Source organism: Eptesicus fuscus, chromosome 4, assembly GCF_027574615.1.
Source record: "Eptesicus fuscus isolate TK198812 chromosome 4, DD_ASM_mEF_20220401, whole genome shotgun sequence".
Classification (NCBI taxonomy): domain Eukaryota; kingdom Metazoa; phylum Chordata; class Mammalia; order Chiroptera; family Vespertilionidae; genus Eptesicus; species Eptesicus fuscus.
The window spans coordinates 13,922,092-13,940,119 of NC_072476.1; the positions used below are offsets into that span (position 1 = coordinate 13,922,092).

The following is an 18,028-nucleotide window of genomic DNA, read 5'->3' on the forward strand; positions in this document are numbered from 1 at the left end:
CTACCTGGCCAGGGTCTGGGCAGTGGTTTTTAAACTTCTTTGAATCTCAGAGCCTGCGGAGAATTTTATTGATGAAAGCTATGGATTAACATACACATACACAAAAATTTAGTGTACAATGGGGAGAGAGAGAGACAAAGAGCACAGATCATCTTAAAACCATTCATGAACCTTCAGGTTCCCTTTCTATTATTTGCGGTGGTAGTGGGAGTGTGCAGATTTACTAGGCAAGGTTTACCTTTCTGGCCTCATCCCCATCACACACCCTAAGTTTAGGGTTTAAGCAAACAGGGTACGCACTTTCCATCTTTAGACATCTGCTTTTGAATCTCTTGCTCCTTGGAATAATCTTCCCCTCCATGCCTACCTGACTCACTTTTTTTTTTTTTTTTTTTTTACCGGAATGATACTTCTCAGATGCTTTCCCTGGCACCTCAACCCCCCAACCTCCGAGAAATCCTTTCACCTGTGTGCCTGCAATCTATTAAATACCCACTACCATAGCAATGAGTTACTGAGGAGCCTGCCTCTCTCGACACATCGTTGTGCTCCTCCAGAGCAGGGATGTCATGTCATTCATTGTATTCCCAATATTCTAGTACGTGCGCGACACGTAGTAGAGCCTCACAACGTTTATTTGTTTGGGGGAACTGGGATCTTACCCTGCGACCTGCAAGTTCACTACTGGTTTGGAGACTAACATGCTTAGGAGAGACCTGAGCGACCAAAGGCAGCCGCGTAGGAAATTAGCCAGGGAAAGTGAGCTTGAGGAAAGGCTTTGGGAGTAGAAACACCGAGCCCTTGTGCAGACACCGGGTGAGTAACGCTCACGCCAAAAGTCAGGGTCAGGAGAAAGGAAGCCGCGCACTGTATGCTGGGATCTGCGCGACAGACGCCGAAAGGCATGCCAGGATTTGTAGTCCTGTTCCTTGCCAGGCGCCTCAGTTACATTCGGCTACCTTCAGCCACGTCCTTACACAGATAAGGGGCAGTCTTGATTATCCAGCACATAATTACGAGGTTCTCCAGGGCAACTATATCTGGTAGTAGTCTTCAGAGCAAACCTCATTTCAGCTTTGGCTACCAAGAAGACGCATTAGATACGGCTATACGTGCGCACGCTTGAATTCCTGCGTGCGCGAGCAGCAGGTCGCGCCTCCTCTCCCTCCCGGGTGCGCCGGCGCAGCGCATGCGCGAGTTGTCCACGTGAGGCCTCCTAGAGCCGGGTGGCGCAGGCGTAGTGTCCCCGGGCCAAGATGGCGGCGCGGTGCTCCACACGCTGGTTGCTGGTGGCTGTGGGAACCCCTCGGCCGCCGGCTGCAGCGGGGACAGGGGCCCGGCCGCCCAGGGGGGGCGTAGTGGGGGCGTCGCTGGGCCGCAAGCTGAGCGTTACTGCTTTCGCGCCTTCCCTGGGAACTCGCGGCCAAGGGGCGCTACTGACATTGAGACCCGGTGTCAGCCTCACAGGTGAGGGCAGGCTCCGGCGCCCGAGTAGGGGCTCCAAGGCCTGGAAGGGAGTGACTCACCTCCCTCCAGTTAGGGGAGTAGCGGGATGAAGGGTGATGAACGATGCGTGTGTGGAATTGCTTGGGGAGACGGGCAAGCAGGAGGCCCCAGTGACTACTCGGTGAACGAGATTTGCTGCCTGGAGCTCCCGGCGGCGAGGGTGAAACGTCCCGTAGGCCGTGAACCTTCACCTCTGTGTCAACATTTCTGGAGGCCTCTTTCCTGCCTGCCGCTGCGCCCTATCCCTATTCCTTTCTCTTCCCTGCACCTTCTAGCCTGTAGCGGAAGGGAGGAAGTCACTGCCATTCGGTGAGCATCTACTCTTGTGCTAGGCACTTCGTACCTCATCTTATTTCACAGTAACAGCACCCTGCAAGGTGGGAATTGTCATCCCTATTTTAAAGAATGGGAAATTGAAATTCTAGCAGAGGAACTGACTTGCCCAAGGTCATAAAGTTAGATTAAGAAAAGTTGTCCCAAGCCCAGAACTGTACTTTCATAATTTTCACGCTTTCCACCACATGGTATAAGTTGAAGGTTACACTGAACAGTCTCTTTTAGAAGTCCTTAAGTTGGTAACTGTATTAAAAAATACAAACATTTGTTGAGCACTTACTATGCACCAAGCATGAATATTTCCATGTGATAGACACTTGTTATTTCCATTTTGTAGATAAAAAAACAACAACAACTGAGGCTTGGATGTTAAACAACTTGTAGGATGTCATAAAGCTAAAAAGTGGTAAAACCTTGATTCAAAGCCTGCTGCTTACTTAATAGCCTGGGTGATGGTGAATTAATATTTATTAAGGCTTTAGGTGCTTCGCCATGGTAGTTTTTCATGTTGTGTGTTGGATGGCTTCCATTATTGTGAGAGAAGGAAGGAGGAATCATTGAACCTGAATGTGCCTGATTGTGCTAGTTGATTCTGTGCCCTAGAATTTGTGTAAATGAAATTTAAGCTATCTGTAACCTTACAAAGGTGGTTAATTAAAGGGCCCTGACAAGATAATTTCCTATTGGGTTCCAGTTTTGTTAATGCTGTCATTCAACTATTAGTAATTGCGATTACTTCATACAGTGAGCACACTTACCTCACGTGTGTGTGTGTGTGTGTGTGTATGAATTATTTAATCCCTTTGAGCCTCTTTGCTTACCTGAAAATTTATTCATTTGCAGGTATGTACTGAGAGTCTGTCTTATGCGATAGCCTCTGTTCTAGGTATTGGGGATACAAGATTGGCTGTGATTTTGGTCAAGTTATCCCATTTTTAAATTTTGTTCTTGCCATCTGTATTGCCTCATAGATGGAGCAGTAGTCTGCCCAAGATTCCTCAGGATTATTTGGAGTGATGTCATTCTGTATTTCTCAGTATGAGTAAAAGTGGTCATTTTTATATTTTGCTAACATTTTCTAATGTCTAGCTAAATTTTTCATATTACAGCCCTACCTGGTTTGGCTCTGTGGATAGAGCATCAGTCCGCAGATCAAAGGGTTCTGGGTTCGATTCTGGTCAAGGGCACGTACTTTGGTTGCAGGCTCCTCTTGGGCCCGGGCCCTGGTCAGGGTGCATGCAGGAGACAACCAATCAATGTGTTTCTCTCTGTCTTTCTCTCTTCCACTCTCTAAAAAAAAATCAATGGAAAAATGTCCTCGGGTAAGGATTAACAACAACAACAAATTGTTCATATTACATTTGTACAAGTTGGGGAGCATTTTTTAAAAATATGTTTTTATTGATTTCAGAGAGAAGAAGGGAGAGGGAGAACATCAGTGATGAGAGAGAATCATCCATCAGCTGCCTCCTGCACACCCCCTACTGGGGATCCAGCCTGCAATACTGGGCTTGTGCCCTGACGGGGAGGTCATGGGTTGATGCTCAACCACTGAGTCACACTGGCTGGGCTGGAGAGCATTTTTGATAATTTTGTGTGTGTGTGTGTGAGAGAGAGAGAGAGAGACAGACAGACAGACAAGTATTAAGTGCTGAGCCTTATATGCAGCCATTACTAAGGAACTGCAGTCAGCTATCCTTTTACCGGTATCCCAAGAGAGCCCACAGCCCAAAATAGGTATGTTTTGTATCAGGTGAGAGGTGGCATCCTTCAAAGTGCATTCTGATATCACATCTAAAGTCATCAACTTAGCTCCCAAATACTGGTCTGTGATTTCATCTCAAATCAAGTAGTACAATTAGGTGACATAGAAACACTTGACTTTTCTCCCAAGCACAGAAAGAAGGCAGTTATTTCCCTAGCGGCTAGCCAGTATGTGCCCTGGTCAGAAATCTCACACCTTTTGGTGTACAGGACAGTGCTCCAACTAACCGAGTCTGGGCTATCACCTATCTTGCCTCCTTTCTCCATATGCTTAACACCCTGGTTGTCTTTTATGCTCAGATTAATTTTAAGTAGTGTCCCAGTCCTCCTTGTTTGTTTTGTTTTTGAGAGCTCTTCCTCATGCAAACCTGATCGCTTCCCTATTTAACACTTGTAGTGGCTTCCTATTGCCGTCAGTATAAAATCTAGACTCTTAGCATAGCTTAGAGGCCCTTCTGTTTATTTCTAGGCCCCATTAATCATCATCATTTCTAATCACCCCACCTCTAACTATCATCCCTGCCATCACCACAAACACTATACAGAGGCCTCTATGCTAAGAGTCTAGATTTTATACTGAGGGCAATAGGAAGCCACTGCAAGTGTTAAATAGGGAAGCGATCAGGTTTGCATGCATACACGTTTCCAGTCTAGTACCTGCAGTTCCTGAGTGCCCAGGAATGAACCACTCCCTCTAAACCAAAGGTGATCATATGATTTAGTCACCAAACAGGGCACTTTTGAAAGTCAAAGGGGATGCTGTTGCAGATAATGCCAGGACGACTGGGATAAATCTGGATGGATTTAAACCCCTCCTTAGTCTACAGTTTACCAGGAGCCTTAGAAGACCTCCCCTGAACTTCTTAGATTGGGTTGCCAGTGGGTGATTTTTACCCTCCAAGGGATGTTTAGTAATGTCATTTTTAGCTGCCAACTATAGAGTGGGAGAAGGGTAGGTGATGCTACTGGTAACTAGTTGGCCAGGAGTGCTACCAAACATCCTATAATACATACTAGGTATATTAGTTTTCTAAGGTCACCATAACAAAGTACTATAAACTGGGTGGTTTAAACAACAGAAACTTTCCTTTTTTTGCTAGTTCTGGAAGCTAGAAGTCCAAGGTCAGTGTTTTGTCAGGATTGTTTCAAAGATCCTATCACCAAATGCAGTCACCTGAGGTGCTGGAGGTTAGAACGTCAACATAGGGATTTGCAGGTGGGGCTCAAAATGGTTTTGACCAGCAAATAGGACAGCTCCTGCTTCCATCCCCTGCTGAAACTGATCCCATCCTCCACTGTGGGAGGTTGAGAAACCTTGGTTAGGTGACTATTTCGTGTATTTCTCACTCTGCCTGTCCTTGTTCTAATATATCTTCACACTGCCTTCCAGACTCCCCTGGGGGACTGCTGAACTTGGAGGCATTGGTTTTGACTCTTTCACTCATCTTATATCCTCAGTGCCTAGTACAGTGTTAAGGTCTTGAGTAAATATAAGCTTCAGGAGGGCAGTGCCTTTGAATGGCTTGCTGTCATATCCCCAGTGTGAAGCCTAGTGCTTGGTAGGGGCTCAGTGAGCATTTGCTGAATGAATAAATTGTGAATACAGAAGCTTATCCTCTCCAGACTAACGTTTGACTTGAAAACATGTAGCTGCCTCATGATCCTCATTTTTGACACTCTTATCCCTTCTGCCTTAACACCCCCCTCCTTTCTTCCAGTTGTCACAGGATGGGTTGGGGGTTAGGAGGCAGCACTGAAGATTATAGAGCAGCTCCCCAGGCTTCACTTGTGACAGCAATGTTAGCACTCTGCTTCATGCACAAAGGGCAGTTGAGTAGATGTGTCTGTTGGCCTTTCCACCTAGCTGCTGATGCAAGAGGCCTGAAAAGAGGCAGGGCATATGGCCACCTGCCTTTGCTTTGATTCCTTTCAGGTTGTTTGCTCTGTGGTAAACAGGTTTTGCCACAGGGCTTTTTAGTCTTGTGTATCTATACATGTATTATTTTTAGGGGAGGAGGTCAATGCTTTTATTAGATTCTCTGAGAGATGCGTGACTCTAAAGACTACTGAGAACCGTTTAATTAACATAGTGGTTCCCAAACTTGAGCATTCAACAGGATCATCACCTGGAGGGCTTGTTGAACACAGCCTGCTGGGAGCCACCTTCAGAATTTCTGATTCAGGCTAGTGGGGGGGGGGGAGCCTGAAAATGTGCATTTGTAATAAGCTGAACAGCTAATCCAGCTCTTCCTGGGACCACACTCTGGCACCACCCTATCCTGTGAGCAGATATCCAAGGTTGCTTGGTAGAGGGAAAGAACCTGAGGAGTTATTAAGCATTACGTGAGATAAAGTCTATGAAAATACCTGGCATGTGGTGGGTTCTCAAGCAGTGTAATGGGAGCTAACTCCCTTTTTAATCATCTCCAGGTGCAGCCCCCATCTAGGGTACCGTTTGTTTGGTGGTTTAATGAGCTACATTGGTAGTTTAATCCAGCAGGATCAGCCCCACCCAGTGTTCTATTCTTTGTATACAGTGGCCTTAGCCATTTAAAAAATATATTTTTGATTTCAGAGAGGAAGGGAGAAAAAGAGAGAGAGAAAGAAACATCAATTATGAGAGAGAATCATTGATCGGCTGCCTCCTGCACGACCCACACCGGGGATTGAGCCCGCAACCCTGGCATGTGCCCTGACCAGGAATCTAACCATGACCTTCTGGTTCATAGATTGATGCTCAACCACTGAGCCACACCAGCTGTGCTGGCCTTAGCCATTAAAAAATATATATATATATTATATTTATTTCAGAGAGAAAGGGAGAGGGGGGAGAGAGAGAGAAGCATCAGTGATGAGAGAGAATCATTGATTGGCTGCCTCCTGTACGCTCCACACTGGGGATCAAGCCCACAACCCTGGGCATGTGCCCTGACTGAAATTGAACTGTGACCTCCTGGTTCATAGGTTAACGCTCAACCATTGAGCCACACCAGCCAGGCACCTTAGCCATTTTTGAAGTGCAGTGGAGAACAGGCTCTAAAGTTGTGATCTATTTGCTACTTCACAGGTATAACCTGGCTAGTTTACTCAATTTCCTTTTGTTGAGCATATTCCCAAGTGATTTTCTTTTCTTTTTTCTTTTTTAGGAGTAAAAAGTTACCCTTTTGTTTGTACTGCCTCTTTCCACACAAGTACCCCTCTGGCCAAAGAGGATTATTACCAGATATTAGGAGTGCCCCGAAATGCCAGCCAGAAAGAGATCAAGAAAGCCTATTACCAGGTCTGTATGAAAGCCAGATTTTAGAGACAAGATTGTAGAAGGAATGCTATTGATTAGTCTGATACTGATTAGTGCCATGTGTATACACCCATACGAATAGGACACAGGCTGTTGATAGTATAGAATGATATGATAAAGATGGGCTTTGTTGAACTTTGTTTTTCAGTGCATGATACTGTACCCATTAATGCTTCAGAAAAGAGATTAAAAAATATTTTTTTCACAGCTGTGTGTGTGTTTTTTTTTAATATATTTTTATTGATTTCAGAGAAGGGAGTGGGAGAGAGAGATAGAAACATCAATGATGAGAGAGAATCATCGATCAGCTGCCTCTTGCATGCCTCACTCTGGGAATCGAGCCCACAACTCGGGCATGTGCCCTGACTGGGAATCGGACTGTTACCTCCTGGTTCATAGGTCGACACAGCCACGGAGCCATGCTGGCCTGGCCACAGCTGGTTGTTTTTTCTTTTCTTTAAAATAGCTGGTTTTGTACTTAAATTTATTCTGTAGTAGGCATGCTGGTTTAAGTTTTAGGTAGTCATTTTTTGCATTCAGATAAAAGTTTATGGACTTAGAATTATTTCTTCTCTTAACTCAAAAAGTGTGATATTTCCATCATCAGATCCCAGAATGTATTAGGACTATTCGTAAAGTGGCATGTGTGTTATTTAGACCAGTGGTTCCCAGGTTTTTGCTCTGATAAAAAATTTAAATTAAAATAAAAAATGGGGACACCAGTGTAGGAGTGCCAACTTTTGTATTTTGTCTAATACCGATGTTAAAAATAACAACTATAGCCTATTAATGTCATTGGTAAGAGAAAGAGCATCTAAACACCATAAAAATAGGAAAGCCACAATATCAGAATAAAGAAGAGATCTTTAAATTAAATACGAACTGAATACAAAAATAAATTACCTTTATGAAAACTTTACTACAAGATTGTTTAAATTGAAAAAAATTTTTTTTTGCCAAAACCAGTTTGGCTCAGTGGATAGAGCGTCGGCCTGCGGACTCAAGGGTCCCAGGTTCGATTCCGGTCAAGGGCATGTGCCTTGGTTGCGGGCACATCCCCAGTGGGGGGTGTGCAGGAGGCAGCTGATCAATGTTTCTCTCTCATCGATGTTTCTAACTCTCTATCCCTCTCTCTTCCTCTCTGTAAAAAATCAATAAAATATATTTTTAAAAAAAAGAAAGAAAGAATATTACCTCATATTTATAAAAAAAAAATGTTTTTTGTGGGTGAGCAAAAACTTTGCAAGGCCAATATATGTGAAACAAGTACTGATCAAGACAGACCTAACAGGTTATGGCTTGGATTGCTACTTTCTCCTCTTAATTTTTTTAAAGTGTCTAGTACACTGGTTTTTAATATATTTAGAATTGTATAGTCATCATCACAATCAATTTTAGAACATTTTCAACAACTCAGAAAGAAACCCCATACCATCTTAGACCCCATTCTTTCTCCTCTACCCTTGCAGTTGCTAACCTTTCTATCTCTATGTATTTGCCTGGTCCAGACATTTTATAGAAATGAAATCCTACAACATATAGCCTTTAATGGTTGTCTTCTTTCACTTTAGCATATTTTCAAGGTTCATCCATGTTGTTACTTCATTCCTTTTTTTAATATATATTTTTATTAATTTCAGAGAGGAAGAGAGAGGGAGAGAGAGAGAGAGAAACATCAATGATGAGAGAGAATCATTGATTGGCTGCCTCCTGCATACCCCACACTGGGGATCGAGCCTGCAATTTGGGCATGTGCTCTCACCGGGAATAGAACCGTGATCTCTTGGTTCATAGATCAATGCACAATTACTGAGCCATGCTGGTTGGACTACTTCATTCCTTTTAATGGTCAAATAATATTTCATTACATGGATATGCTACATTTATTTGTCCATCAGTTGATGGATATTTGGATTGTTCCCACGTTTTTGCTGTTATGAGTAGTGGTGTTGTGAATAGCCATGTATAATTTTTGTGTAGACCTATGTTTTCATTACTCTTGGATACACACACACACACACACACACACACACACACACATTAGTGGCCCAGTGCACGAAATTCATGCATGGGTGTGTGTGTGTGTGTGTGTGTCCGTGTGTGTGTGTGTGTGTGTCCGTGTCCATTTCCATGTCCCTCAGCCCGGCCTGCACCCTCTCCAATCTGGGACCCCTTACGGGATGTCTGACTGCCGATTTAGGCCCGATCCCTGTGTGCCTAAACTGGCAGTAGGACATCCCTCTTGCAATCTGGGACCGCTGGCTCCTAACCGCTCGCCTGCCGGCCTGCTCGCCCCCAACTGCCTCCCCCCTTGCCAGCCTGCTTGCCCCCAGCTGCCCCCCACTATCCCCCCCCCCGCTGGCCTGCTTGCCCCCACTGCCAGCCTGCTCGCCCCCAACTGCCCCCCCCACCTGCCTGCTCGCCCCCAACTGCCCCCCATGCCAGCCTGCTCACCCCCAACTGCCCCCCTCCCGCCGGCCTGATCGCCCCCAACTGCCCTCCCCTGCTGGCCTGATCTCACCTAACTGCCTCTGCCTTGGCCCCGCCACCATGGCTTTGTCCAAAAGGACAAAGGATGTCTGGAAGATCTCCCGGTCTAATTTGCATATTGCCCTTTTATTAGTATAGACCAGTGGTCGGCAAACTGCAGCTCGCGAGCCACATGCGGCTCTTTGGCCCCTTGAGTATGGCTCTTCCACAAAATACCACGGCCTGGGCTAGTCTATTTTGAAGAAGTGGCATTAGAAGAAGTTTAAGTTTAAAAAATTTGGCTCTCAAAAGAAATTTCAATTGTTGTACTGTTGATATTTGGCTCTGTTGACTAATGAGTTTGCCGACCACTAGTATAGACAAATGAGTAGAATTCCTGGGTCAAATGATAACTCTGTGTTTAACCTTTTAAGGAACTACTAGACTATTTTCCAAAGTGGCTGCACCATTTTATATTCCCACCAGCAGTGTATAAGGCTTCCAATTTCTCCACATCCTGGCCAACACTATCTTTTTTATGCTAGCCACCCTAGTGGGTGTGAAGTGGTGTCTCAGTGTGGTTTTTGATCTGCTTTTTCATGATGGCTAATGATGTTAAGCATCTTTTCGTGTGATTACCAGCCATTTGTTGTAAATATTATTCAGACCCTTTGCTCATTTTTCTGAGTTAATCATTTTATTACTGGGTTGTAATGGAATGAACAAAGCCACAAGGAAGGCAGAGATCCTAGCATGGGAAGAGTGAATAGCATGTCTCGTTTGAGCTGGAAGGTAAGGTACATGATGCAAGGGTGGGAGAAGCTTAACAAGATGGAGGCTGTGACCAAATTAATGGGGCATTTGAGGCCCTTAACAAGTGCTACAGCTTTCATTTAAAAGAGAGTAGGAAACCATTTAAGGTTTTAATTGTGGAAATATAAAGATGCCTTTATGGAGCAATTACTGGACTCATATCTTTTTTTTTTTTTTTAATATATTTTATTGATTTTTTACAGAGAGGAAGGGAGAAGGATAGAGTTAGAAACATCAATGAGAGAGAAACATCGATCAGCTGCCTCCTGCACACCCCCCACTGGGGATGTGCCTGCAACCAAGGTACATGCCCTTGACCAGAATCGAACCTGGGACCCCTCAGTCCGCAGGCCAACGCTCTATCCACTGAGCCAAACCGGTTTTGGCCTCATATCTTTTTAAAAAAAATATATATTTTTATTGATTTCAGAGAGGAAGGGAGAGGAAGAGACAGATAGAAACATCAATGATGAGAGAGAAGCACCGTTTGGCTGTCTCCTGCATGAACCCCACTGGGAACTGAGCTGCAGCCCGGGCATGTGCCCTTGACCGGAATTGAATCCGGGACCCTTCAATTCACAGGCCAACGCTTGCTCTCTCTACTGAGCCAAACTGGCTAGGGCTCAGATAATTTTTAAAAATATATTTTTAATGATTTCAGAGAGCAAGGGAGAAGGAGAGAGAGAGAGAGATAGAAACATCAACGATAAGAGAGAATAATTGATCTGCTGCCTCCTGTACATCCCCCACTGAGGATTGAGCCCCCAACCCAGGCATGTGCCCTGACCAAGAGTCAAACCAGTGACCTCTTGGTTCATAGGTTGACACTCAACCACTGAGCCATACCTGGCCAGGCTGGACTCAGATCTTGATAAATCCTAATGGCAAGAGGCTTGGTGAGATTATAACACACATCCAAGGCCACACAGCTAATATGTGGTATACATGAGACTAAACATACAGATCTTTCTGATTATAAAAGGCCTCTCTGCTCCTTGTGTGAGTCTCATGTTTTAGCATATCTTGTCTTGGAGTTCGGGACCTGCCAGTAGATAGACATATCTTGCCTTGGAGTTGGAACCAGCCTTGCCTTGTAGCCTGGCTATGCTTGGGACCCCTCCCCCCACCCCAATCTCCTTCAGTGCTTAGCTCACAGCCTCTGACATGCATCCATATGCTGGTGTGAGGACCAGCATCTCCAGAAGCAGATTAAGCAGCCAGCTGCTGGCATTGATGGAGCCAGACAGCCTCCTCAGACACTGTCAGCTTTAGGATTCTGTTTCTGTGCACCTCCTTGCCATCACATAAGGGACCTGTGGTAATCCAAACTTGGAAGGCCAGGAGTCTAGCAAACAATGGTGAACACCTATAAAGCACACAACACTACTCAGCACAGCCAGAAGGTAGCCTTCACTTTAGGGCTGCTCAGCACACCTATATGCTCTGGACAGCCAAGTGAGATTTAGTGTTTTTTTTTAATTTTAATTTAATTTAAAAAATTTTAAACCATGACATTTATTGCATGACTAATAATTGAAATCCTTAAGATGAACTGCTGCCCTCTTGGGTTTAGGTGTCGTTCCTTCACGGAATCCAGGCCTGAATCTATGGTACACAATTTTTAGGTGCCGCATGTGACCAGTTCTTGTAGTGTTTCGTCATTTAGCCTTGGCACTCCAGTTATACTTCCTCTTGCATTGGCGGGATAGCCACACTTGCCGCAGGTGGACTTCTACAGGTGGAGGCGTCGAGTCACTGTGGCGGCGGCACAGTGTGTGCGTCTTGTTGCGGGGCTTGCCGAATGATGACGTCCCCTTCGTCATCTTGCTTCTGCTGCTAAGACCAAAGAGCAAGACTTAGTTTTGTTTTTAATATTTAAATGTATGTTTTGAATATATTCCTCTTATTCAGAATTCAAAAAGTACAAGATGGTAAACATTGAAGTCTTCTTTTCTATTCATCCCTATTCCTCCGGTAGCAGTGTTACCAGTTTAATTGTATGTTCTTCCAAAAATCTATTCATCCAGTTATTTTCCTCTCTTTTTTACGTAGATGAAAGTGTACCAGATACACTATTTTGCATCTTTCACAAAAGTGTTCAAGTTCTAAATAATTAGTTGTTTTTGGTAGAGATTTGTTGTAGTTGAGAAATGTATACATACCTCAGATTTGAAGACATGGTTTATTTTGATGTCTTAAACCTTGCATTATTGCTATTGTTTGTAAAGTTTTAGAGAGACAACTACTATGGAGACGAAATTGTGACAGGTATTTGGGCTTCAGTTTTAGTAATCATTTTGTATTCATAGTAATTTACCATTTCCTCCCATAGCTTGCCAAGAAATATCACCCAGACACAAATAAGGATGATCCCAAAGCCAAGGAGAAGTTTTCCCAGCTGGCAGAAGCCTATGAGGTAACTTGAACCACCAGTGTGTGCAGTCACTGTCATTTAGCTGCATGTATGCATCAGAGTGTGCTGCACAGAGCAACCTGATGTGTCCAAGTTCCAGTATGAAGGCTTTGTCCCTGCACCAGCTCATCTTGTTAAAGAAAAAAGAGATTACCAGGTCTCACGCTAGATCTAACTTGGAAGAGATTACCAGGTCTAACTTGGAATCTCAACAAAAAACAAGGTCCAGTCTATATTAACAAAGCTTGGACTTGTAGCTGGGTCTGGGAACACCTTGCTGGATTAATTGTGCACCTATTTGATCGCCCCTCTCCTACTTAGGGCATTGCTTTCTGGAGGGAATGGTGGATCCTGTAAAAGTAGAAGACCACCACTGCCCTAGAGGAATTTAAAATGTAATCCGGGACAGAACATACATGAAACTACTGAACAATTCCGGAGTTATTTAAACGTGGACTTCTTGCCCTGACCAGTGTTGCTAGGTGGTTAGAGTGTTGGCCTGAGCACTGAAGGGTCTCAGGTTCAATTTCCAGTCAAAGGCACATACTTGGGTTGCAGGTTCAATCCCCAGGCCTAGTTGGGGCACATGTGGGAGGTAACCACTAGATGTGTCTCTCTCATATTGAAGTTTCTCTCTCCCCTTCTTCTTTCTCTGAAGAGCAATTAAAAAATATCCTTTAGGTGAGGATTAAATAAATAAATAAGTAAATAAAAGTGGGCCTTCTTCCCAGATTCTGACCATGCCCAAAGAGTTCAGAATATATAGGATATTAGAATATATAGGATATATCTGCCCTCTGTGTATGTACATTGGCCCCCCAACCTTTTGCGAGTAAGACACAGACTTTGTATCTCTTTATTCCCAAGTATTTCAATATTTCCTAAGAATAAGAACATTCTTTCTCATAACTATAGTATTGTCAAAATCAGAACATTTATTGTTGATAGTGTCATTGTCTGTACTTGGTGTCTGACCTGGGTCTCTGGAGACCTGGGAACACCTAACTGCTGTGCCTTTTGTGGAAGGTGCTGAGTGATGAAGTGAAGAGGAAGCAATATGATGCCTACGGCTCCACTGGCTTTGATCCTGGGGCTGGTGGCTCTGGGCAGAGCTACTGGAAAGGAGGCCCCACTGTTGACCCAGAGGAGCTCTTCAGGAAGATCTTTGGGGAATTCTCATCATCTTCCTTTGGAGATTTCCAGAGTGTATTCAGTCAGCCTCAGGAGGTAAGCTCGTTTTGAAGAACCATTCAAATTTTAGCTGCTAAGTGTGGTGTAAACAGATTTCATCAATTTCTGTTTCTCAAAGAAAAGGCAAAGCAGCTTAAATGGAATGGTCTGGAGGCAGCCATTTTGATAAGAAATAATTTCAAAATTTGAAAAATCATATAGGTAATGTACTATATTGTACATCTATTTTGACTTGAGTATTACTGTTGCTTAACCAGGCAGCACCTAAGGCTCTCAGAGTCCATTATTAGGGTATATTTTATCCAGGAGAGCTCACTCTAGTAGGAAGACATTCCCAGTCCTACTTCCATATTTATGTCCTAATAAGACATTCTCAGAGTTGAAGAGAAAGGGGGAATGTTTATGACTTAAGTTATGATTATAAGGACTGTATGCAAGTATTATTTGTGAACCATTTGTGGAAAAATGCATTTTTACTTAAAGCAAACATTACCTCTTAAAAATCCTAAGGAGTAGGGCATAAACAGTTAAGTCCCATCTATTCTTACTTGGCAGAGTACAGCTAAGTAGAGCAGTTGCAAAGTTAAGTAACTAGGGAGGGAAGAGATGAATAGGGAGAGCACAGAGGGTTTTTAGGGCAGTGAAAATACTCTCTTTGATCTATAATGATGTACTGTATATGCTTGTCATTATGCATTTGTCTAGACCCATATACTAGTAATGTACAACACCAAGAGTGAACCCTAATGTAAACTGTGGGCTTTGGGTGATTATGATGTGTCAGTGTAGGTTTATCCTTGATTAAAAAATGTACCACTCTGGTGAGTGATGATGATGGGAGAAATTGTACATGGGTGGGAGCATGGTGTATGTGGGAAATTTCTGTACCTTCCTTTCAATTATTGTTCTAAAAAATGAAGTCTTTAAAAGTAAAGAAACTGCAAACTGTTGGCTAGTACCCTCCCCGATTTTAAGAAAGATGACAGGCTATCCCTTGATTTCTCTAGTTTATCATGGATTTGACATTCAATCAAGCCGCCAAGGGTGTCAACAAGGAGTTCACTGTGAACATCACCGATACCTGTGAGCGGTGCAATGGCAAGGGCAATGAGCCTGGCACCAAGGTGCAGCATTGCCACTACTGCGGTGGCTCCGGCATGGTAAGAGCAAGTTAGAGCTGCCCCCTCCCGCCACCCCCCAACCTCCCACCTACTCAGGGGACTCCTACCTCATGCCCATCCATACTTCCCACCATTCCTTTTTTCTATGTTTCTGTGAATATTTTTTTGAGCAGTACCTAGGGCTTTGAGAATTCATAACTACATGGGACTGTTTTATCTAGAACCTTTTGTATTTTTCCAAGCATGCTCTGTCTTGGTCAGTAATACAGACAGAGCAAAAAAACTTATCTTCTTTCTCTAAAAATATGCTTTGGGATATTTTGGTAATTTTTTTAAAAACATATTTTTATTGGTTTCAGAGAAGAAGGGAGAGGGAGAGATAGAAACATGCCTCCTGTACCCCCCCCAGGGGATCGAGCCTGCAACCCGGGTATGTGCCCTGACTGGGAATTGAACCATAACCTCCTGGTTCATAGGTCGACGCTCAACCACTGGGCCACGCCAGCCAAGCTGATATTTTGATAATTTGAATCCAAGTTGGGGTGGTTGGGGGACACTTTGCTTGAAGTATAATCATTTTTTTTTTTTTTTGTAACTTGTTGATGTAATTCAAGCTTATAGAACAGTATAACGAACCACCCTTTATTCCTTTTACTCAGCTTCACCAATTATTAGCATTTTGGTATGCTCATTTCCTCCCCCTCTTTCTCCCTGTGTATGTATTCTGCACACATGCATGCATGTACACACATTCCCCCAAACATTTGAGAGTAAGTTGCAAATATTCTGTTTCTTTATTCCTGCATACTTCACTGTGTGTTTTCTAAGAACAAGAACATTCTTTTACATAACCACAGTACAGTTTTCAAAATAAAGAAATTTAATGTTGAGTTGATACACTACCATTATCTGTACAGTACTTAGATTAATTCAATTGTCCTTACAATGTTCTCCCCCCCCACCCCCTCCCCGGCCCAGGATCCAAATGGGGACCTTGTGTGGCACTTGCTTATCTTACCTTTTGTCTCCTTTAATCTGGAACAGTTTCTCATCCTTTCTTTCTCTTTTATGACCTTGACATTTTTTTAGGATTAGAAGACAGCTATTTTTAATAGAATTCCTTTCACTTTGAGTTCATACCTCAGAAATATAGTGCCTTTTTCAGTGGATCATATTAATGGACATAAAGTGTCAGTTTGTCCCATTAGTGATAATGTTACATATGATCACAATTAGTTAAGGTAGTGTCTATGAGGTTTCTTCATATAAAGTTATTTTTCCCTTTGAAATTAGTAACAAAGTTGTAGTGAGCTTGCATTCCTCTGAGAGAGGGTGCTCTTGGAGAGGATGAATTCCTGTGGCTACAGTTCTGTGAGCCAAGTTGCTTTCACTTGTTACAGATATTTAGATATGTTTTATTGATTGTCTCCAGTTCCTTCTCACTTCTAAGGTCTTTTTTCTGAGTCCTTGAATTGCTGTGAATTTAAAAAAAAAAAATCTGAAGTGAGCATTGAGGTAAGACAGTAAAGCTAAAGTGTATTTCTCTTAAAATGTAATATTTGAGACTGGGAAAAACATCTGCAACACATTTGCTAAAGGATTGATTTTTCTAATACTGTATGTCAAGGTCTCCTTCAGAATAATGAGAAAAAGACCAACAGCTCATTGGAAAAACGGATCAAAATGAACACAAGAGGAAATGCAAGTGATCAGTAAACATTTCTCACTAGCAGTCAGGGAAATGCAAGTGGAAATAAGAATATGCCTTTGGTTCATCCTCCAGATTGGCATACATTTCAAAGATTGGTACAGTGCATGCTGACAAGCCTGTGGGACATAGGCATTCACGTGCCCTGATGATGGAAGTAGAAACCAATGTGGCTTTTGGGAATGGAAGCTGCACATGCAGAGGCTGTCCCTTGCAGCCTGTGCATAATAGTAAAGGCCTGGACAACCTCAGTGACCATCACGAGTGAGTTGTCTGGAAAATCATGGTGCATCCATATAATGGAAAACTACAGTGATGGAAAATGCTCGCCTAGGATATTAAATTGTAAAAACAAAACAAAAGCTGTAGAACGGAATACATAGTATACTACTTTGGCTTAACTGACAACTTGTAATGCATGTAGATGACTTGAAATATGAGCCTTCAAGGAAGGTACATGGAATAATTAGGGCTCAGGAATGGGGGGAGACACTTAACTTTTCACTGCACCTCCATTTTTTACTTTATAATTTTATACCATGCATACATATAGGCTTTTCAAATAAGTGTAATATGCAAAATTTTAAATATAGTAATTATTTGTCCCAGCAATTTCTCCTTTGGGAATCTGTCTTATAAAAAATAAAGATATTGCCCTCGCTGGTTTGACTCAGGATAGGGTGTCTGCCTGTGGACTGAAGGGTCCCAAGTTCGATTCCGGTCAAGGGCACATGCTCAGGTTGCGGGCTCGAACCCCAGTAGAAGGCGTGCAGGAGGCAGCCAATCAATGATTCTCTCTTATCATTGATGTTTCTATCTCTCTCCCTCTCCCTTCCTCTCTGAAAATAAATAAAAATAAAGGTATTAGCCGGCTGGTGTTGCTCACTTGGTTGTCCCATGTACCAAGAGGTTGCTCGTTGATTTCCGGTCAGGACACACACCCTAGTTGAACACCCACTAGGGGGTGTTCAGGAGGCAGCTGATTAATGTTTCTCTCTAATCAATGTTTCTATCTCTCCTTCTCCCTTCCTCTCTCTAAAATCAATAAAAACCCTTTTTTATTTTTTAAAAAGGAAAGAAAGTTGCAGAGCAATATGTACAATAAACTAATATTTTTACTTTTAAAAAGACTTTTATATAGAGAATAAATTGTGGAAAGAATACTTCAAACTATGAACTTAATAGATTTGGTAACCTTGGGAATCAAAATGGGGAGATTAATAACTTTTTTTGTTGTTGTTAATCCTCACCTGAGGATATTTTTTCCATTGATTTTTAGAAAGTGGAAGGGAGAGAAGGAGGCAGGGGCGGGGTGGGGAGAGACAGAGAGAGAGAGAGAGAGAGAGAGAGAGAGAGAGAGAGAGAGAGATTGGTTGCCTCCCCCATGTGCCCCAACTGGGGCTGGGGAT

General features: G+C 43.2%; 1 protein-coding gene and 1 pseudogene across 2 annotated transcripts in view; one reads left to right on the plus strand and one right to left on the minus strand.

Annotated features, from left to right (window-relative positions):
• Window positions 1–1,256: 1,256 nt before the first annotated feature.
• The window catches only part of DNAJA3 (DnaJ heat shock protein family (Hsp40) member A3), a 31,378-nt gene continuing 14,606 nt past the window's right edge, over window positions 1,257–18,028 (plus strand). For both annotated transcript variants that reach the window (XM_008141637.3, XM_008141638.3), the window contains exons 1-5: window positions 1,257–1,467; window positions 6,753–6,886; window positions 12,519–12,602; window positions 13,626–13,826; window positions 14,798–14,950. In XM_008141637.3, coding sequence (XP_008139859.1) covers window positions 1,257–1,467; window positions 6,753–6,886; window positions 12,519–12,602; window positions 13,626–13,826; window positions 14,798–14,950 — 783 coding nt within the window. The remainder of the gene's footprint in view (window positions 1,468–6,752; window positions 6,887–12,518; window positions 12,603–13,625; window positions 13,827–14,797; window positions 14,951–18,028) is intronic.
• Window positions 11,713–12,033, minus strand: LOC103286195 (60S ribosomal protein L37-like; annotated as a pseudogene).